General features: G+C 41.0%; 1 protein-coding gene across 1 annotated transcript; it reads left to right on the top strand.

Moving 5' to 3' along the window:
• Positions 1–548: 548 nt before the first annotated feature.
• On the top strand, positions 549–21994 carry tead3a (TEA domain family member 3 a). The gene is made up of 15 exons (XM_030056535.1): positions 549–555; positions 1059–1294; positions 3835–3875; positions 6612–6853; positions 13488–13552; positions 13800–13862; positions 15983–15994; positions 16394–16504; positions 17544–17587; positions 17710–17771; positions 17865–18001; positions 18123–18293; positions 19347–19487; positions 19611–19763; positions 19874–21994. Exons 1-15 carry the CDS (start codon positions 549–551, stop codon positions 19985–19987), a joined length of 1599 nt encoding a protein of 532 aa, XP_029912395.1. The 3' UTR covers positions 19988–21994.
• The last annotated feature ends 1009 nt before the right edge of the window (positions 21995–23003 follow it).

The raw sequence follows: 23003 nt of genomic DNA, 5'->3' as shown, positions 1-23003 counted from the left end.
TAATTAATCCCACCATTCTCTGTATCGTTGTTTTATTTTCTCATATTTGTAGAGTAAGTGAGAGATTTATTACCCTATTACCCTACCTATTAGTCATAATCATACAACAAGGGGCCAAAACCAGTCAACATGATTGTTCAGCATGATTACTGAACTAGTTCATTTTTGTGTTATTACTCCTTGTGTTATTTGTACTTGTGTTATTACAAAAAAAAGTTACACAAATTATAATGAAAACACTGTAGAGCAATTCAACCATCTTCAACTTTTACCATGGCCCACGGGGCAAACTACACAATCCTAATTCTATTGTGTACACAATTATCTATTGTTGTAGTCCAGTATTGTGCGAACTAACAGATTTACTTTAAGAAAATAACAATGACAAATAAAAGCCAAATAAAAAGTATCAATTCAAAAAGAAGCTATCAGTCTATATGTTCTGTGTCCATGGCCATAAAGCTGATTTTTTCACTAAAAAGAAAGGCAAAGAAGCTGCCATTCAACGTTCTACTCTGAACAATCACACACAAAAATTTTACTGTGTCATGGATGGTAAGGCTTTATTTTAATATGATTTGCAGCATACTGTGATAACATGGCACTGACTTTATTGTGGTTAAGGTTTAGTTCCTCAATTTTCAATGGCAAAACCTGCAAGTGACAGTGAGACTGAGCAAATCCTTTAAAAGCAAGGTGTCGAGCCACAGTTTGATTTCCACTTCCCTCTTCCAGACTAATGGCAGGGACAAGAGCCAAAGCCAAAACAGGAGCAAAGACAAGAGAGAGATAGTCAGGAAGGTAAGTTTTGTGTACAGCACCTTATAATGCCATTTGTTCCTTTTACTGTAGCTAAGGTGTTGCTTGTCACCCTCTGCATACATGTTTGTTTCACTCTTCCATGCTATAATGTCAACTTTATCAAACTATTATCCACACCATCTATCCTGCCCAGAACCAGAATAGCTCTCTCCATTCGGGAGAGGGATATAAAGGTGAGATTAGCCAACACACCTTTGTACCCTGTCCCATCTATTCTTCTCTCTGTACACCAACAGCTGCACCTCCAGACACCACTGGAGAGGACACTTCCCTCACTGAACTCATCTCTGATGGGAATGACTCTGCCCTCGGGAGAGCGATTGACCATCTGGTGTCCAGGTGCAGCATGAACAACCCTGAGCTGAATGCTCTGAAGACAATTGAGATGAGAGTGGACTTCAGAAAAAGGCTGGCACCCCCATCACCCTGTGCAACTTCCCAGTCAAAGACCATGGAGTTCTCCTGTTTCCTGGTACTTGACCTTCATCAGGAAAGCTCATCAGATTTTCCCCTGAAGGTCTCGAGCTGAAATGTTGCATTAAATGTATCACTGCAAATTTGACAGTACGTGAGAGTTTATTTGCAGTTTTTGATCTACTTTACATTAAGGCCACAGGACACTGTAGTAATGCACAATTCACCTCACCTGACTATTCCTGTTCTTGATTCTATTAAATGTGTTAAGTGCTCACCATCCATTTACCTACCCTCCTCTGTATCCTTCTGAACAGCTTTCACAGATCATGACTGTTAAAACCTGAAACACTGTATTATTAAACTGTATTATAAAAAAATGTATAGCCTTTTTTGAAATATATATATTTGTTGTTGTTGTTTTTTTTTAATTCCTGAAAAGACATGAGAAGAGATATTGGTGTTTTGTCACTAAAGCACCCATTACTGAGTCAACAGCGCCCTCCAGAGGCCACACACATGGACACGGCTAGACATAGCTCAGTTACAAGTAGCTGTTAACCATACTGGCAACAGGGGCGTATTGTCAGTGGTCAAGAGGCATATAGAGCTTAACAGGGTTTAAGTCTCTTTGTCAGTCTCATGACTCTGTGTTCTGGAGCCATTACATTTCCTGTTACAACTGGATCATTGTTATAAGAGTGGCTCATGGTGTGCCATGTGCCAGTTTTCCCTCACTTCTCTCACTGCTGTAAATACGAGAGTGTAATAGGTAGGCTGCAGCATTATTTATTATACATTTAGGAAATACATTTGCACATTTTTTTATTTTTTTTCTGTGTGTGAGAGAGAGACTGTGTAAGAAAATGATGCCCCTCTCATGTACTACCAGAGTAAGCAGATGGAGAAGCTCACTGAGCTGTATAATAAGATATCAATGTGAAATGATGACATATTTCCTGTTTCAATAGCCAAGTCACCCAGTCCTCTGCCAAAAACTCCCAGATTGTCCAGAGCAAAGACAGTAAGCCTAGAATGCAACCTGACCCCAATTTTAATCAGCATTAACCTTTATATTAAGCACACAGAATTTCAATTACATTTAGTCTGATCCACCCAGATATGAAAATAGTATGATGAGAGGTGAGGTCTCCGCTGCTCCAGATAATCACATCGTGATGCAGTTTGGCCGGGTGGCAAATGATGTGTTTACTTTGGACTATGAGTATCCCATGTGTGCAGTCCAAGCATTCGCTCTGGCCTTGTGAAGCTTACTCTCTCACACACATCAAGTATTTGTCCCCTCACACACTCTTCTCTGCTCTTTCATCTGACAGTTACCCAAAGGCAATATCAAGGCTGTACATGTGTATGCTGATTTGTCAATAATACACCGTGTTTGCGGGGTGCCATGTGTGCAATATTCAGTGTGTTTTACAGTCCATGAAATGCAACCGAGGGGACACCCTCTAATCTCTATGGAGGTAATTGTGGGGTGCAGTTTCACATTAAAGCCAGTGTGGTTAACCTTTCTAAGTACTGAGTGTACAGTTTATATCAAATAATGGTGGACTGCACTTTTGCTATTAAAAAACAGACTTTTTCTGTTCTCTCTCTGTCTCTTTCTGTTCTCTTCTCCCTCTCTCTCTGTTTTTGTTTGTTTCATTTTACTATGGCTTATGTTCGCTTTTATTCCAGTTAACTTAAATGTGATGGATAACATAGTAGTCTGTCTGATTTTATGGGTGTAACATTATGTGTGTGTGTGTGTGTATGCATGTGAGAATGTCTGCTGAGATGAATGTCATAAATACTTCCACACAACACACAAACATACACACAAAACAAACAAACAACTTTACCAGTATTACAACAAAAATGTCTCATACCACCTCTTACTTTGACTTTTATTTTTCACTTTATCTTCTTCACAGTGCTTTTGTATAGCTGTGTATCCCCAGTATGATGTTGTTGCATGTTGAATTTATTTCCAACAAAATACTTTGTATTCTTTGGTTTATACTGTTTATAGTTTATTGTTAAAGAACATAGTTGTTTATAGCTGATTGCTGCACTTGCACACATGCCTTACCGTGACAATCATATCATAAATAAACGAATAAATAAACCGCAATAAGATCCTAATAAGCTCGCTACTGACTACCAGAAATAAAGTCCCTAAAGGAATTTAACTGCAATATGATAGGAAATATTAAATAGCAGTGTACCAAAAGGTCACTATGTAAGTGGACTCAATGAGCCCCTATAGGTTTATTATTGATTTCTCTTTAACAATGCTCTTTCTGCAGATTCAACACCAACACCCACATCATCCCTCATATCCCACTGCTCCAAACCAGAGGCTGATGTCATGGGAGGAGTTTGCTTTGGGACCCACAAAACTTTTTTTTTTTTTTTTTTTTTTTTCTGAGTGCGCGTGTTTCAACGCCACGCCTCTGCATTTTCCTCCGTGCGTTGATTTCATACCAAACTCATACTTGGCATTCCGCCTTTTTCTGTCAAACATGAAAACTTTCTGAGGAAATACTTACGAGCCAGGAAAGCCATCTGGGAGATTTTGCCCCTTATAAAACGCAGGGAGCGATCCTCCAGCAGCAGAGGAGGAAAGCCATTGTAAGGTGAGTGTGCTCCTCGGTAGTTCTTTGTTATGTGCAGCAACTTTGGTACGGCAGGCGCGTCGCTTCGTGTGCGCTTGAAGTTTTGGGATATTTGTCATATTTCGCATATTCCCGGGGCCGCATTGCTGATTCAGTGCCTCGTGGTTTAGCTGGGAGCTCCTCCGTAATTTCCTCAGCCACCAGTGTCGTAATGGCGATGAGTTTTTAGACGTCTCTCGGACTTACTTTGGACTTTGTTGAGGTATTATTAGCTCGCAAGCTAACCGACTAGTTAGCATACCAACTCGAGCGTTTAGCGACGGCTTGCCCGTGTCTGTGCTGTTTTCTCGGGCTGACACAACATAAAGACCAGTTTCTCACCGTAATTTATAAAGTTTTTTTTTGGCACACAGATAAAAGTGACCGTATAGATTTTGCAACAGCTGCTAGGCCCAGCTGCATGGAAGTGATTTCCCCTTGGGATCAAAGACAGAATTTGCCAACTCACAGTTAGCTAGGCGGCTTCCAACCAGCGAATGTGATTTTCTTTTTCTTTGTCTTTTTTTTTTCTTTCTTTCTTTTGCCTTACTCTCACACAGGCTACCAGATGGGATTCATTTCTTGTGATTGTGAAACTCTTGAACAACATGTGAGACTGGTCTTACAGGTTCAACAGAAGCCACGGGAGATATAACACCTCTGCTCGAGTCCAATAGACTAAAATGCCCAGGCTCATTAATATTAATTGGAATGGGAAAGGACACTGAGGCTCATTAATCTTGGTGCTTTTGCTGTCCAAGTTAACTGATTGGGGTCAGGGAAATCTGCAAGTGCTGTGATGAAATCTAGCATTGTTAATCATAATGTGTGTGATGTTCCCAGTGGAGCAGCAGGCAGCCCATAATATGTGTGTTGTCTGTGTTTACTGAGCTCATGGCTTTATTTAGCTCAATGCTGCCTTGGCTCCTCGCTGCACTAAACACATGACCTTTTGGCCACTGGAGCTAAATTGAAACCGGTGGAGTAGTGTGTCTCCTGAGTGCATAATCTTGAAACTTTGCATCACCGCTGCAGACAACCAACTGTTGCAAAAGCAAAGCTGCGGCCAGTTCCTCAGGTTCTTCACTTCAAAATGTTGGCCAAATTGCTCAACAGCACACTTGCCCACGACACAGTGCTCATTTTAATCATCTTTAGGCTAATTGAAGTGACTGGATCAAAAGTGAATGAGATCTTGTCATGTTAAACAGACCTGATAGCCGTAGTGTCTGCGCAGCTCTCAGTCCGTGACCTCTTACACAGTGAGATTTTGAAGACAATCAAACCTCCTCCCCTTGGATATCAGGCAAAATGTTCCACTAGGCTTTGCTCTTTCCTAACCAACTCACCAGGGTCTGTCAAATCTCTATGGCAACAGCACGGTCCTGTCAGCAGTGATTGAAACTGGGAAGGCCCTGTGCTGAGTTCATCCAATAAGCCCACCACAGCAGGGGAAGCTCTGCAACCACAGATATCCTCTATGGATACTCTGTGGTAAGGACCATGTTAGCCACACTATGGAAAACATTACACACTACACCACGTTGATGTTATGTGTGTGTGCCTATGTTTGAGAAGACTTGGAGCATCTTCAATAATAACAAAAAAAATGTGGTTCCGCATGTGGACAATGCACGCCAAGCTACAGACAGTCCATGGAATTAATATAGCCTATGTCTGTCTTATAAACTGGTTTCTCTTTGAAGGAAAAATAATAAACTGGTCTTGCCGTCTCAAAATCAAGTTGATAATTCAAATGCGACCCCACTTAATTTGTCATGTAACGCCTTAACCCATTGGAATCACCTTTGTAACCTCAATGGCTATACCACCTGCTGGCGTCTTCACTGACCTTGGCCAGCGTCTTTTATAAATTTACAACCTCTTAATGTTTTGCCATGTTGTTTGTCAGGTGTTTAACCCCCAAAGCCAATGCTATTAATAACACCGTATCCTCATGGAAGCTGTAAACGACTACAGGCAAATTTGATCTTGACCTGAGTAAAGTGTAGAGACATGTAGAGTCTAAAAAATCTCTCACCATTCTTGGCAGCTGCAAACTTAATCCTAGACCTGTCCATCCCTCACAGTCTGTCTGCTGGAGATAAAAGGCCAAAAGCCCCGACCTCTATTTTGACTATCTTTTATTGACTCTGTGTCTGCAGGTGGCTTAGTATATTAAGAAATATATATGCCATGCCATTACCATTTTGAATCATGTGTTGCATGCTAGGGCTGAACAATTAATCAAAATATCAGGGTATGTAAATATGACTTTATTACAGTATGGCCAAGTGCATTATCCAAATAGCAGGAGCTGCAGTTTTTTGATCAAGATAAAATACATGACAAAACATTATTGTGAATAAAGTGTTATGATGCTACAGAGACACCCTGGCCTACAAATTGTATTTCCCAGATGCAAGAAAACATGTTTGTTTGGTACAGACCCCAGCCAAAATCACTCCATCATCATGACAGCTTTATTAGTGAAAGTGACAAATATAAGGCAAAAGTCAGCATTCCTACTAAAATCTTGAATCATATTCCAATGGCAGTAGCTGCAAAATCAATTGCTATATGTTTTTTATCTACCATATCATCTCTCTCTACATTTCTTTCCAGTCATAATCTGCTGTATCGTATTTTTAAAAAATGACACACATGGTACACAAACTATTACATGCTTGACCTTATTTATGTTTTCCTGTTTCCAAGGTGTGTTGTGGCTGGAGCCGTCACCATTGCGTCGGAGTGGAGTTGCCGTGGCAGCCCTGACGGGGCGCAGGAGGATGGTGGCAACGGGGAGGGGCTCGGGGATGGGGCCGACCGGGGGCTGGATGGGGACCCCGAAGGTGTGTGGAGCCCAGACATTGAGCAGAGCTTTCAGGAAGCTCTGGCCATCTACCCACCCTGCGGCAGGAGGAAGATCATACTCTCAGATGAGGGCAAGATGTATGGTAAGGAGCCGCACAAGAGCATTTTTGTCCAAAACTTATTTATTGATACATGCACACTCCACAGCCCCTCTGTTATCTCTTCCCGCTTCCAGTCTCTTCTTAGGTCAAAGTCCAGAAGTGTAGGCTGACATGTTAATTGTAAAAGCTTGATGAGATATTTGATAGATTTTAAGTTATAAAAGTTTAAACAAAATTGATGAGGTCATCAATAAACATTTTTTTATGTAAGTTCCTCTGCATCAGTCAAACAACCCTCATCTTACTTGTCTTTATGCTTACCTGCTGCACGTACCTATTGGGAAAATGCATAAATTGTATATGCTGTGCTTATTTGAAAAAGAAAAAGGTGCTTCATCCAAAATCAGTCTTAGTTTATTTTAAAAATTAAAATCAGCTCTGATACCCGCAGACACTGGTGTGACTTCATCCAGCTCGTAAGAGGGGTTAAAACAAACGTTTTATATCACTAAACCCCCAATATGATGCAGAATAGACCATGAGCTCTTATCTGTATGTGTTTTCTGAGAGGATTTTTGTCATTAGATATAATTTAAGAGAACTATGTAACTCTACTGTAGGCGAGGCGGAAACATTGGAGACTCCTTGAATCCCCCCAGAGACAGTGGTGATCCCCAGGCTGCACTTTGGAACCCAGTGGGTCAGGTTTCTGATCCACTTTGTATCCCTTTGTGCTTAGGTGATCAGCCTGCAGGTATTTTGGGACAGCACCATTATCTGTGAGGTCAGAGGGCAGTCGGCACTGACAGGGTCAAAGGATAGAGCAAGTCGACTTGTCAGGCCAGGTTAGGGCTGACTTGTCAACATCAGATGACTGCATCATTCAAGTAGCAGCTTGATTGCTCATGGCCCTGGGGCCCAACCTGCCTAAAGATTAGTTCAGATTGGTTGACTGGCCTGCAGAACCAGCTTTGTAGTGCCTGCATGCCCATGCACTATGCTTTTTTTTCCTGGGTGCTGTCTGTGAGTAGAGCTTTGGTGTATTTTAACTGTATTTTCCTACCGAATTACAGGCCTTGGCTAGTGGCCAACATTCCCAGCATACTTCTTTTGGCTGAGGGATGGCATTCCTGCGTGCAGTAGCCTGTGCCTTGTATTTGTGCGTGTACATGTGTGAGAGAGAGAGGGAGAGAGAGAGAGAGGGCGACGGGATATGTGATCCCATGTGACAGAAAGGGAAGGTTTGTTTCAGCGTTGCGGCATTTTCTCCTTTTGTGGAAGTGTGGGCACACTGTGTTGACACAACCCCCCCCCGCCCCCTTCTCCATAAACAAGGATAGGCAAACTGGAACACACACTCTCAAACTACATTTACAATTAATACAGAATACCACATTCAACATAACACCACTTCGATGAGCACACAAGCTGCTTTGTAAGCCCTATTGAATGGGATTGGTTTATCTGTCATGTTGCTGTTATCACAGGAAATCTGTAATAACAACAACATAAGAGGCACAGTGCAATTTGTTTTTATTTATTTTTTTGTTTGTTTGTTTGTTTTGGTTTGGTTTGGTTTGTTTTTTTGGTCTCTTCTAATTGTTGTAGGCCTAAGATCCTCCTCAGTCAGGCCTCTGGAAGATCTTAAAGATCAAAATGTTGCTTCAAAAAAGAGAATGGAATTGCTCATTGGGAGCTTAACAGTGTCGAGACCTCATTCCTTTATATGCTGAAGTTTAGCCAAGAGTGGAGGCAAGAAAATATCTCGAATGCCTACATATATTAATGGAGAACCTGTCATAAAATGTCAACAGAAATGCCAAACCAATCCATATGGTCTCTACTTCAGTAGTTTAACTTGACACTCTCTCCAGGGCAAATCATCAAAAGTTAAATGCTTGGAGTGTTAACTGTTGTGTGCGTTTACAGTTCGTTTAAGGTACTGACAGGCTCTGATGGGATTATAAAATGATCATATTACAGTATTAATTGAATTACCCTATCTCTTCCTATGCAACGAATCTCGTATCTATCTGTGCTGTCTTGAGTCTCAGTCATATGTCGTCACAATGATGTCACCCATGGATTATGGCATCCAGTGTGTATTCCCACATTAAGATGATCAGCAGGCAGCTCAGCTCACCAGCTCCTCCACTCACACAATGACCCAGATGACATAGTGGCTACTTGTTTTATTTAAGGTATTTAGTAACACACTGGTCTTTGTAAGAAACAGAATCACATCTGTCGCGCCAAGCTCCAGACTTAGTATACTTTGTCTTTTACTCGCTGTAGTAGAGCTGTGCATATGTAAGGACTTTATTTTATTTTATTTTTTTAAACTGAGAGTAGAGCCAGACCGATATATCAGCCGACCGATACTGGCTTATGACAAATATTTAGGTATTTGTGTTTTTTTAATAGAACCAGGAATCAGAAAAAAAGATCCTTTGGCTAATTTAGAAAGCTAATTTCTTAATTCAAGTTTAATTAAAAACTTAACTTGACATCAGTGTGCTGATGTCATTTTGGAAACTAAAGTTTATTGTTAAATTGTAAAATATCATGTTTCCACTACAAAAAAAAAACTTTGTCACAAGTGTTTGATAACCACATTTGAGGGACCATTACAAAAAAAAACATGTGTTCATGTATATATCGGCCAGTATCTTGATTAGGGATGGGCGGGGTTAACCGGGTACCCGACTATCCGAGGGGAGAATTTGCTACTCGGTTACAAATTACTACTCGGTTATCCGCGGCATACAAAAGTGCCCAGTCCAGCTTAGGATCAAACTACATTTATACAACAGGTAGGTCCGACCGAGCAATCTGATTGGTCAATCAGACGTTTAGAATGTGCTCAAATGAGCAATTGAGTACGGCTAGCCGTGCATAAATGAAAAAAAAAACCCTCATCACTGAACATATTACTCCTCCCGCAATATTAGCTATTTCCTGAGTCTGTGTGGTTTCCATGGCAACGCAAAATGTTTTACTGAAACCCGCATCAAAAGCCGCTGTCAGCTTTGTTCGCCTGCATAATGGACCGTTTGGTTTTCAATTTTGATTTGTTTGGAGACCTAAGTTTGGATAAACGGCTGAGCGAGGAAGACAAGACAGAAGAGAAAAAGGAGAGATACACGAGAGAGTGACGAGTGAAGAGCTGGATCAGCTGGAGAGGTCAGGAAATGAAGCCGGTACGGCCTGGTCAACGTCTTGGGCCGTCAAATATCTACAAGACTACCTGACAAACACCGGGCAAACAGCTGATTTCTCACCTAAGGAAAGAAGAGCTAAACAAGATCCTCCGTGAATTTTATGGGGCTTTAATTTTTAGGCTATAATAGAGAATGAAATGCGGAGTCAGCACCACGGACAGTAGGCTACCTGTAAGATTTTCCACGGAGATGTGCGGCTATAACTTTTTTCTTGTTATTAATGTGCTAATGTAATCAGTTATTAATCAGCCTATTAATCGTTATTAATTTGTTTAGTCTTTATGAGTTGCCAAGACCATTGATTTAATTAATTTGTCAATTCGTTTGCATCTGTACACTGACGTGAACATTTAATAAATCGACACATCTGAGAAAACTGTCGTCTTTATTTCAGAGGTAAATTGATAACAGCCTGAAAAGGTAATTAGCAAAAGCCTCCAAAAGGTGGGGCTGAAATTATATAACTCTGTTCAGCCTTATTGTGACTGCTTACTGTTACTTTTGCTGCTTAGCCACATTAATCGGAGCTGACGTTAAATTGGAGTAACGCAGCCCCAGCTGAAATAAAACATTGGCCGGTGAGTTTATGAAAAGACAGATGTTTGTTGTGGTGCTGACACTGGAAAGCAGTAGCCTATATTTAAATATAACTGTTAATATAAGTTGGTTGTAGATAAAGATCAGCTGTGTTGCTGTCACGGCACCTGTTAGATTAAAAATGACTGAGAAGTCGGCAGAAGTAGGCTATAACTATCGGTCCATGAAAAAAAAAAAATCCAGCGGATATTCTGTAGTAACAACATGATTGAGCTAGCAAATAAATAATTTAGTCTAACATCTAGATAGATATACATTTTCAATTTTCAGAGAGAGGGTACCTACTTAGCTATGCGCATCCACACCGAAGACTGCTTATTCCGTCAGCTTCGTGAACACTGGTTGAGACCGATTTATTTAATAAATGGATTCAACCACGCACACCAGGGAGCATTTATACATGTTTATTTTATTTAGCCTACTGGGACATGGATAAAACATGAAAGCAGTCTACCACCAAGATAACGATGACTGTGAAAAAAGTTTTCTCCTCGATTAAACAGGGGTATATTGATGCGCTGTATATGAACGATTTTATGTGTCCCCATTTAACCTAATTACTCGGGTACTCGAGTAGGCCCAGGCTAGGTTACTCGGTTATAAAATTAATCTAAATGCGCATCCCTAATCTTGATGACAGAGTTTTTTGTTTTATCCGAATATCGGTATCAGCATCAGCCCCAGAAATCGAGTATTGATCAGACTCCAACTGAGAAAGAGGGCTTTTTCGTGCAGTGGTAGAAGGCTGCAGGCAGGGAACATGTTTGTGTTCAATTGTGGGAATTGAAGCAGCCAGCTGTGTCGGCGTCTGAGTCAGCAACCCCCTTTGTAGATTTCGGGGGAATCTGTGTTCTGGTAAGTCCAGAGAGGTGATGTGACTCAGCCTGATGTGACCTAACTCCCAGCAGCATCACACCACTTCCCCGAAATAATTACGTGGCGATGTGGATAATCGTGGCGCATGAGTACATTGGATAAAGGATTTCAGCTGGGAAGTTAGCCTGAGATGCTTGATTTGTTCACTTTGGTAACTTTTCTTTAGTCTGACTGTCTCATTCTCACATCTGCAGCAGATTGAATTGTGATTAGCTGAGACAAGCGACTCATGAGGTGAGGGTGGGAGACAGGGAGGCAGAGGAAAAAAAGTGCTGACCAGGCACTGTGTAGTGACCACACTTTAGATGGCTGTTAACCATATGATGACCTGTTCTCTTTTTTCCTTTCACTCCCAGCACCTTATGTCTCCGCCTTTCACTTCTTAAAGTGAGTGAGGCCAAATCTGACTCACTTTGATACAGACATTACATGAGGAAAATCTCACACCACCATATAAATTTAAAAGAAGGCAGTTCATACCAGTACATGTGGGCAAGCTGCTCTCGTGTGTCATATGCTGTTGTAAGCTTTTCAGGGATTTGGAGACAATTCTTAAATGCTAATGTTAAGACTCATGTCTTTGTGGAATTAATGTTTTGTTTTGTTCTTGTTTCAAGGTCCTTAGAAGCCATAAGGACCTAAGAACGCAACACAGAGAAAATCAGAAAATTTAAACCTCAAGTGAAAAAGTGCCAAAATGGGATTTTCAGTATGAGATTTTCATGTGACCAGTGTGCTGTAAGAAAGCTGTATATTTAGTATCTACTTTAAGTGCGCCGTCTTGTTGATACAAATGGCTTGCGCTCCTCCAGACAGTGAGTCAGACATGTATAAATAAAGCATCTGTATGAAGCTTGCGGACAAGGCTGAGAGGTTCAATTGCTGTTCGAGTAAACATTAGAATGTGCAAGACACATGATTTAGGCAACTTGGAGCTCAGCGTGATTGTTGGTGCCAGATGCAGCAGTTTCAGCATCATCGCCCTCATGGGATTTTCCCAAACTGCAGAGGTCTCGAGGATCAGATGGTGTGAGAAACAACTGCGAAATAAAAAGAACCAGTTAGTGGCAACACTGTGGGTAAAAACGCCTTGTTGATGAGAGAGGTCAGCAGATAATAGCAAGGTTCAGCCTTTAAGAACTGTGTGACTCTCAAGTTGGCATGGACCAGGATCCCTGTGGAATGTTTCCAGAACCATGAATCCTTGAATTCGTGCTTTGAAGAATTCATACGGTTTCTCTTTTCTGCAAATTGGAGTCTCGCTCTGTACAAACCATGATGAAGAGGATATTTAGAGTTGACTCTGGTAGAAGAGGTTGATTTCTACAGAACAGTCTCTAAGGGGTTGGGGGTTACCTAGGGGTTAGAGAGACTGTCTTGACTGCGCGAGGCTTAATCCCAGCAACGGCAGTGTCTAAAGTCGAAGTGTTCTTCAGCAAAAGACTGAACCTCTACCTCCTCAACCGTTATAATTTTTTCTGGATGAGAGTGACAGCTACATCAAGTGGAATTTAGCTGTTTGGTAAAGCTAAAATGTAGACTGGCTTGTTAAAATCCCATGTGACGCTCATTTCTCTCAGTTGTTATGCCAGCACTATCATTTACGGCTGGCCCATATGGCCAAACTCAAACATGGTATCTTTGAATACCTCTATCGATACTGTAGGGATAACTATTGATGCTTTCTTTCGTTTCGATATTTACATACAGGTTGTTTTTGATAAACAATCGTTAGCAATGTGGATATGATGACCAAGATAATAGAACAGCTTCAACAGTCTAATAAATTCAGAAAATTGCAGTCTTTTAAACCAGGAAAATGCAACACTTAATGCCATAGCAGGTGCTAAGGTGGTAGAAAATATGTCCAATATGCAGTTTTTGTGAGACTGCTCCACTGTTTTTTTTTTTTTTTTTTTTTTTTTTCTTTTTACTCAGAAGTGTTTCCTATTAATTTCTCTGTTTTCTCCTTGATATTCCAGGTCGCAATGAGCTGATAGCGCGCTATATCAAGCTACGCACTGGGAAGACACGCACACGCAAACAGGTGTGGATGGGCTCTCTTAAAATGTTTGCTATACAAGGATTTGCATAGAAGTGGTACAACTGACCACATGGAAGTGGTACTTTTTGTGAACTGTGTATGTTTTTTTTTAGTTTCCATCAGAGATATGTGATTGAATATGTTCCTTTTTAGCGATAGCAAATTAATTATAACTGTAGTGTTTTATTCCATGTTCATGTGAATATGTGTGTGTTTTCATGTGGGTAACCCTGGGCCCCCTACACTCTAGGTGTCTAGTCACATTCAGGTTCTGGCACGCAAGAAGGTACGAGAATACCAGGCAGGCATCAAGGTGGGTGCCACATGTGTTAAGCACGCTCTCCTTTCACTCTGTAGTCACATCCCTTCTTCTTTTCCTCTCCTGTATTTTCCTTTCCTTTCCTTCTTTCCTCCCTTCCTCTTTCCTTCACCCCGTCTTTCATCAGGTCTCTAGTCACCTGCAAGTCTTGGCCAGGAGAAAGGCTCGTGAGATTCAGTCTAAGCTGAAGGTACTCAAGATCACTGACACGCCATGCTAGCTGCCTTGCTCTGCCTGTGGCCCAAATCCAGCTTGACCTAATAATCAGCAATAGATGTCTTTGTAGAAGCAGAAACTGATTATCAATAAGGGGCTGAGGGAGTGCTGCTTACAATAGGAGCGAGAAGAGGGTGGGCTTGTTTAGGCTCAACAGCTTTGCAAACTAATCTTAAAGCATTTACATGTGAGTGCTTATAATGTGCTTTGAATCTTCTCTCACTCACTCGCCCTTCCTCCACGTTTGCAGTCACATGGCATCGCTCAGCTGTAGGCAAGATCTGTGTAGTGTGTTTTGGTAACATAACCGTGAGAGAGCTTGTGCTGCAGTGCATGGCTGTAATGAAAGTGTGTTTGCCTGGTTCAAGAGGGTTGTGACCTTGGATAGACATTTGCATGGCATTTAGTAGCAAGCTTGATTGGGCCAAGAATGTGCATGGCTGTAGAAATGCACATGAATGCCTACGTACACACACACATGCGTGCAAGGAGATTTAATTTTTAATATCTACAGTGATGTTGAAGGGTTTTTATTGCGGTGAGACCCCGGGAGCCACAGGTGAAAATGTATTTGAAAATTAAATAAAAATAAAATCCCCAATTATATGAAAGGTTTGTTCATGAAACAATGTGACATCATTACGACATACTAGTCTAAGGCTGTACCCGTCTCACAATTCCAAGTCGACATTTCTATATAATAAATCAACGTCCCCCCATATACACGCGCAGGGGCGCACCCTCCAATCCCCGGATGGTATCCGTTTGACCAATTTTGCCAGGGTGGCAGTTAAAGTTCATTTGGAAGATTCAGTTAATCTCGGTCCGTTAAACAAAATGATTCGGTCACTAGTTTTTTTTTTGGGGTGGTTTTCATCAGCGCTGCAACCAAAACACACAGTGTAATGAGCCTCACCATGATATGGACAAAAACAGAAATGCTTGATTAATTCTGTGCCATAAGCTATGTTAAGTTACATTAGGTCTCCATTAGCTTGCCTTCTACATGTTTAAAAGATGTGGAAAAACTGCTGCATCCCACTCACAGAAACTTGGAAGTTATGCATAGATAATCTATTCTGTGAAACGTGAGTTGTACACATTTGTTTGGATTAAAAAACACTTACACTTATACACGGATCTTTCTGAGTCCTTGGTTGAAACTGAAACTTAACTGGATGTTTGGGTCCAGGCTGTCGAGTTATTTAGTTCAATGCCAGCCACAGTGTTGCCAGCTGAGTCTGCTCTGTTTTGAATCAGCCTCCTTCAATGAATCATCACATCCCGTTCAGTGAAGGAGAGATGCTGCACTAGCATTATCCGGGGGAAAAAATACTTTTACTGCATCCTTTCAGATTTTAATGCGACACAGGATACGTACCCTTCAATATCACTGCCCTTAAATAAGTGCATACTTGTAGAGATATTTTCTCCATCCACGTATTTCTGTTCTCTTTATTCCAGCTTCAGTCCTTTTTTATCTTCTCTGTCTCAGCACTTCTCCTCTGGTTTTATACTTCTCTGTGATTAAGGCTGTGTGTGACATAATTTTGTGCCAGTGCGTTCAACTTGCTCCCCTTTAGTATAGAGTTACGGAGGGGAACAGTCCCAGTCTTCCACTTCAGTACATTTCCCACTGCATTTATCGTCCGCTGTTGTCATTATTCTGCATAAAGACAGTACACAGTATTAGTAACATGGCATGTCAATATGAGGTCAATGTGTTAAGCTCAGTGAGTGTTGCACAAGTTAGATCCAGGCTGTTAGTCAGCTCAAGGAGTTTTATGTTGTGAGGGAAGTGTTTTTCCTTTTAGTCTATGCCTAATGGCAAATGTGTGAGCCACATATTTCTCCAGTATCCTGTGGTCCATTAATAATGTGTGTCTTCTTTGCCATAGGCCATGAACTTGGTAAGTTTTGGTTCAACTACAGTTTTCTGCTTCAGACTTGCGCTTAGTGGTTGGCATTACATTATTGCTAGTCCACAATCAAGCCCCACTTCCAAACTCCAGTGCCTCTTCATTTTTTTGTATTGGCAAAATTAGATAACTACTGGTGATGGCTCCAGTTTGCTCTCATGCTTTGGCATCCCTCTATACCTGCTTTGCACTCTGTCCTACTCTCCACATCTGTCCTGCCCTTCAGTCTCCTAATTTTCTCACTTATTGCACCACGCTTAAAAGTAAGTTTACCGGCTGGCTGTTTAAACTGGCTTTGGAAGTTGGCTAGCTTTGGAATGTTACCCTAAATCTTGTTTTCATTATTGAGAACTGTATATTCTATATGACCATGTCTCTCTTTCTATTCAGGACCAGGCATCCAAAGACAAGGCGCTGCAGACAGTAGCAAACCTCTCATCAGCTCAGATTGTCTCTGCTAGTGTAATGAAACCCCAGCCCTCCTTTCCACCGCCAGTCAGGGTGAGGGCCTTACACACAGACACACACCATAGAGCTTGAGCTGCCTGTCCAAACCTGACAGGACCCTGACAGTCGGGATGGGTTCTGACAGGAGAGAAAGTATATGGGCAAGGTTAAAGTTTAGTCTCAGGTTTCAGATTTTACATTCTTCCTACTTATTTTAACTTAATGGACAACATATATATGTTGTCTTAAAGGTCCAATATGCAATAATTTGCCTGTTCAAATATGGAAATGATCACATCTCAGTGGTTCATGAGATTTGTTGATCAATAGGAGTCCTTCCAGTGTTACACTGCTGCTGAGATCTCCAGTAACACCCAGAAGTTTTGTTTGGGGAAAATCCCCCCTCCCCTCCACTCAACACACGCACATGTACACACACACACACACACACACACTTTTCAAGCTGTTGAATGCCCAGACTTGTTCAGTCAGTTCAGGATAATGTTATCTTAGCAAACTAGCCACTTCCATGAAACTTAAGATTGTCATTTACATTTGTTGTTCACATAAGCAACATGTGCTGTGTCTAAGTTTCCCATAGCGATTAGCAAGGTTAGCCCTGCTACTGTTTTTGCTTTCACTCTCAACCTGTGTGATAATTATGACTTGATGCACATATAGTCTGTCGCCTATAATGCATGATATACTTTCCTGTGGCTATTGATTGACTTGATACTTGTGCTAACATAAGTTGTGCTGTGGTTTTTTAAAAAAAATGCAGCCTCTAACTAATGATAAATTTTGGATTTATGTGACTGACAGCCTAATGTTTAATTAGTTATAGAGCCACCTGTCTATTTTAATCTGAAGGCAGCCTGCGCTGCATTGACTACAGTTAATGAGTAGCTTTAAGATAAATGTTGGGTTTTACTGAGGCTCCGGTTTGTGGTGGTTGGTGTCGGGTTCAGAGAGACTTTTGTCAGGCTTCAGCTGGGTTGGATTCAAAATGTCAAGCCTGATTGAAACTCTAACACACATGGTCTTTTCTGAATTCTCAGAATTACAATAGTCTTTTTTTTCCTCCCTTGTCTAGTTTTGGCCTGGCCCTGTGCCGGGACAGCCTGGACATTCTCAGGAGTAAGTATCATTGGCAGATTTTGCCAGTTATTGTTTGAAAAATGAAATTGGACATTTTTGAAGATGCCACAATCATTTTTTGATTTCCAACCTCTCATTTTTTTTTTTGTGTTCCTCTACAGCATCAAGCCCTTTGCACAGCCCCCATACACCACACTACCAGCCCCTGTTCCTACGCCAATGAGTAAGTGTAAACACAAACACACTGAACTGAACTGAGTTGTTACCATCATTTCTGGTATTTGAATTATGATTTCTTGATTTGAATGTTTGACAGGTTATGAATCCCTGCCGCCGCCCTCCCGCCCTGCAGCCATTGCAGCTCCTGTATGGCAAGACAGAACCATCGCCTCGGAGAAACTACGGCTACTGGAGTATTCTGCTTTTATGGAGACTCAGAGAGACGCAGAAACGGTACACACACACTCACACACATGGGTTTTTTGTTGAACATTTGCTATCTCTCCCTCCTGATCTCATCCTTCCTGACCCTCCCTCTCTCTCTCTCTCTCTCTTTTTTTTTTTTTTTAAACAGTATAAACATCTATTTGTGCACATCGGCCAGTCGAATCCGAGCTACAGTGATCCTGTGTTGGAGTCAGTAGACGTAAGACAAATCTACGACAAGTTCCCTGAGAAGAAGGGAGGCCTGAAGGAGCTCTATGAAAAAGGGCCGCACACTGCCTTTTTCCTCGTCAAGTTCTGGGTCAGTACATACAGTGGTACCCGTATAGTCATGGAATCTCTGGAATATCCTGGAATTCACATATTCCAGACAGGGGATGTCAGGGGAGTTTGAACCGCTCCATGGGGAAGTTGGAGAATATCAGGGACTTTTACAATCATGGCACATCCCACAATATACCAGAATGTATTTTACAGCTTGTTTCTCGGGCTTCCCCCTGAAAGTCAGCATTGAATCATCAGTCACAGACCTCTGCAGTTGACTGAGAAGGCAGAGTCAAAATTGTTATAAAAAAAATTTGCTTCTGGGCATCGCAATATGACAATGAAACAATACATATTCTATTAAAAGTGCAAATATTGCGACTCAGTTCATTGGTTGGCTCATTGCATTGCATTAGGTGGTGAGTTTCAGCTGTTCATATGCATCATGTTGCCACTCTACAACATAAAGCCCAACTGTAATGGATTCCATAGAAATTAAATAAGAGCTAGAAGCCTCAATCCCACTCAATTTTGAGGTCAGTTGGCAGTTCAACCTGCAGGGGGCGACAAAATTGACATTTCCCCCATAGACTGTCATTGTAATCTAAAGCTTTAACACATTGCATTTGTAGTGTTTCTGACATCCATTCAGCCTCTAAAATTAAGATTTAAAAAAAAAAAAAAACTTTAGATTTAGCATCTAAACTAGCTTCATCTGCTGCTGAGATAAGTTGAACGGAAGATAATTTCACCATGTTTTAATACATCAAAGGTGTACACAGACACAAATATCTGGGCAGTTGCCAGTTGCTTGAAGAGCTACGGCTATGAGGGGCTCTTACTTTGAAAGTCAGTATGACTCATACAGAATGACATTGCTTTGTCTGCCAAACAAAATGTCACTGGGTATGTTTATATGCCTGTTTCTCTTCCCACCGCTGCAAGTTTTCTCCAATAGTCGCAGTGCAATCCAGGCGCTTAACCCTGAGCTGAAAGACACTGATGAACCAGGAGGCCTCTAGTAACTGGTCTTAGGTTTCCTCTTGGTTCTCTCTGTTCTCATTCAGTCTGTCTTTTGTGGTTGTTCCAGGCGGACCTGAGCAGTGACATTGAGGAGGGATCTGGCGTTTTCTATGGTGTGAGCAGCAAGTACAGCGGAACAGAAAACATCACCATCAGTGTGTCCACCAAGGTGTGCTCCTTCGGCAAACAGGTGGTGGAGAAGGTCGAGGTAAGAGGAGCACTTCTTAAAGCAACTTTTTTTTTTATTATTGTAAATGACTGTATTGCACCTCTAAGCCATGTCAACTCGCATTTTTATTTTTGTGGATGTGTTTTTTTTTTTCCCATCCAGACAGAATATGCACGCATGGAAGGCGGGAAGTGTGTGTTCCGCATTCATCGTTCACCCATGTGCGAATATATGATCAACTTCATTCACAAACTCAAACACCTGCCAGAGAAATACATGATGAACAGTGTGCTGGAGAACTTCACCATTTTGCAGGTATGTGTGTGTGTGTGTGTGTGTGTGTTTGTGTATATTTTTGTCCATTTTTGTAACTTTGTCCTCACCTTCAGTATTCTTTTTTTTCTATTCTCTTTCTCTCCTGCCAGGTGGTGTCCAACAGAGAGACTCAGGAGACTCTGCTGTGCATCGCCTTTGTGTTTGAAGTGTCCAACAGTGAACACGGAGCACAGTACCACGTTTACCGGCTAGTGAAAGACTAGCGCGCCACCCGCCATGTTGTGTACATGCAGAGACTCTCTCTATAGACTTTTTTTTGATACACAGAAAACACTATTTCCTGCTCAGACACACAGATTGCCATTGTCTGTTCAAGAGTCTCACTGCAGTGACACCACTTGCTTTGATGTTTGTCTCTGTTGCTGCAAGCTACTCACACATTTTTCACACAGATGTCATGGTTTGAACACACTGAGGTGAAATGTATTTGCTATGGGTGCTGACCAAAATGTGGTTTTATTCTCAGTATAACTCATAACTTCACGTTGTGATGTTATTCCTGTAATTAGCAGAAATCTCTCACTTTGCACAATTGATTCTACACATTGCCCACTCAAAACACCACAGCTTCAATATAGGGGAAAGACACATTTCATTCCCTGATCAAAATTTATCAATAAAGATTACAAAACAAAAACTGGGTAAATTGCACCCAGTTTAAAGGTCAAATTGTTTCATAACACAAAGTTTTTCCTATATGCAGTGCAGACAAAGTAGTGTGAATGTAATTGTGACAGATGCACAGACGATGGATGTTCTCATTTTCTGTGAATTTTCATGGCGAAATGCATGCATTCACTCGCGGTTTGAGAGAAGTTTGAATATAAGTTGGTCAGTGTTCATGTAAATATGCCACAATGACTCTATGCTACAGCTGGTGCAAACTCTGTAAGATGAGACTTAAATGAACCTGCCATGTTGTTTCCTCCATCTCTCATTACCTTCAGTTGGTTTAAGATCTTGGAAATGTGTGGTGGAAAGTCAGGCCTTGCCTCTTCCCAGAAATCCCGCACCGGGCAGTGAACAGCAGTAAAGAGACAAGTGACACATGCAATGCACTACATACTAAGGCGTAAAAGTCATATTTATGTGTATTTAAGTAAACCACGGTATAAAAGGGGAAGAATATTCATTATTTTGACAGTGAGTACTTGCTGTTCAAGGTTTGTGATGGTACTTGGTGTTCAAAGTTCACTCAAGTGATTCATTTTCTTTGGACACGTCTAAAAGTGTTCACAGCCAATTCCACATCCAGCTTCACCGCCACAAAGGTGTTTTACTCAGTCTCCACTTTTTCTCACATATTTTGTATTTTCGTTTTTTCACACTTGGCAGCAGTATCATGAATGAAAGAGTTAATCTGTGTTTAATGACACTATACTGTTTCTAATTTTTTCAGCTTGACAGAGTGTGGGCTTGCTGCAGTATTTCTACCTCCACATGGGTTGGGATGAGAATGTGTTTTGGTTCACAAAGCCTTAACCTGAGGAGCACTGATGTATAGGATATGTACACTACACTTTTAAAGGTACTGTTTATAAGCCAAAACAAGGTTAGACTAATTTTGTAAAGGTGACTTATCTTTTTGTATTCTCTCAACAGCTAGAATTGTTACACCAGACATCATAAATGATGCAGATTTTGGCTGTTTATATTGTTAATTAATGTATGAACAACCTCAAGGTACAGACCTACACTAAGGTCACTATTCACTGTGCACTGGGGTAGTTTTTTGCCTGATAATCAGAAAGTAGTCAACTGACATTTGCATTCTTCATTTTTTTTTCTGTTTGTTTTACGCAATGAATATGATTTTCCTGTAAACATGGCTACCAGCTGCTTCATTTTTTAAGGCTTTCAGGCTTAGTTGTAGTCATGTAAGTTGACAATGATTTGACTTGTGATTTTTCTATCATGAAAGTAAGAGCTTAGGGGTGTGGTTTTAAATTAAATCATCATTTACACTCAGTTACTGTGTGGTCAGCCAAAAGTTGAAGTTGCCCCTCGTCAGAATACTACAAAACCAACAGGAATGACTTTTTTTTTTTTTTTTTTTTTTTTAAATAAAACTGACATAAAATCAACTTCTACTGTAGGTGTAGTTAGTATCTACTATGGCTGACTGTCTAATCACTCCACTGGTCAAGTCTGCTCAGTGAAATCTGTACATTTACTCTGTACCAATAAAATCACATGGTGTCTGCAGAATCCTTGAATGTTAAGTTGTGATTTAAAAAAATAAATAAAATCTAGGCAGTTGCTAATGAATATAACTCATTTTACAAAGTCAACATAAATTCGAAGGCTCTCATGTCCTCACTGAGTGATAGAAGTTGTTTTCACAGTCTTTTCACGGTCTTATTTGCTGCATTTAAAGCACTCGCCCACTTTCTGTTCCCAGAGAAAGGCTCTAGAGGTTTGCTTTCCAATGTTATAATATCCATTTTGACAGGTTCCACCTCTGTAATCGTCGATTCCTTCCTCCTGTCATTACCAAGCTTGCTATCAAATTACATCTCAGGCATTGACACACACTGGAACGTCCTGTGGTTATGAATGTTGAGAAGTATGACCTCGACCAGCGTAGTAAACCACGTTCCACCACAGCCGATGGTATGGCTGGTGTAAGTTCTCTTTTGGCCTGCTAGGTGGTGATGTTGTATCAAATGTAAAGATAACAAAGCTGGATGATGAACAAAAAACAAAAGGCGTGAAGCACTATTGGGCACAGCAGCTGAAACCATGCCCACAGCCAATAATCAGTCTGTCTCTGTATCTGTCACTCACACACGCACACACTAGCTTCCCCTTATGTGCTTTACTTCCATGTCAAGCACACTCACTAAATTGAACCACAGCAGTACTGTTAGATTTGAGTTGGTTGTTTTCTGCATGTTTTGCAAATGGAAATTATTCCACTTTTAAGAGGCCATATACTTCACTCACAGGCGCACCGTTTTAAGGCTTTAGTCACACCTTGCAGCTATACTACTGTGTTGTGTAGGTTTAAGAGAAAACACAAAGGTTGACATTTATCAACAACAAAGTTCTCACTATCAGTATATGGCACAGTATATCAGCTGAAGATGGTGCAGTCTGATTTGCCCCCGGTATGTTTTGACATCAGTTTGGTGTAAGGTTGCACACACTTCAAACCTTTAGATATATATATAGCCACATATAATGCGTATAAATTCATCTAACAGCTCAAGTTCCCTG

This window comes from Myripristis murdjan, chromosome 7 (genome assembly GCF_902150065.1).
Source record: "Myripristis murdjan chromosome 7, fMyrMur1.1, whole genome shotgun sequence".
Taxonomy (NCBI): domain Eukaryota; kingdom Metazoa; phylum Chordata; class Actinopteri; order Holocentriformes; family Holocentridae; genus Myripristis; species Myripristis murdjan.
This window is presented reverse-complemented; position numbering and strand designations above follow the sequence as displayed.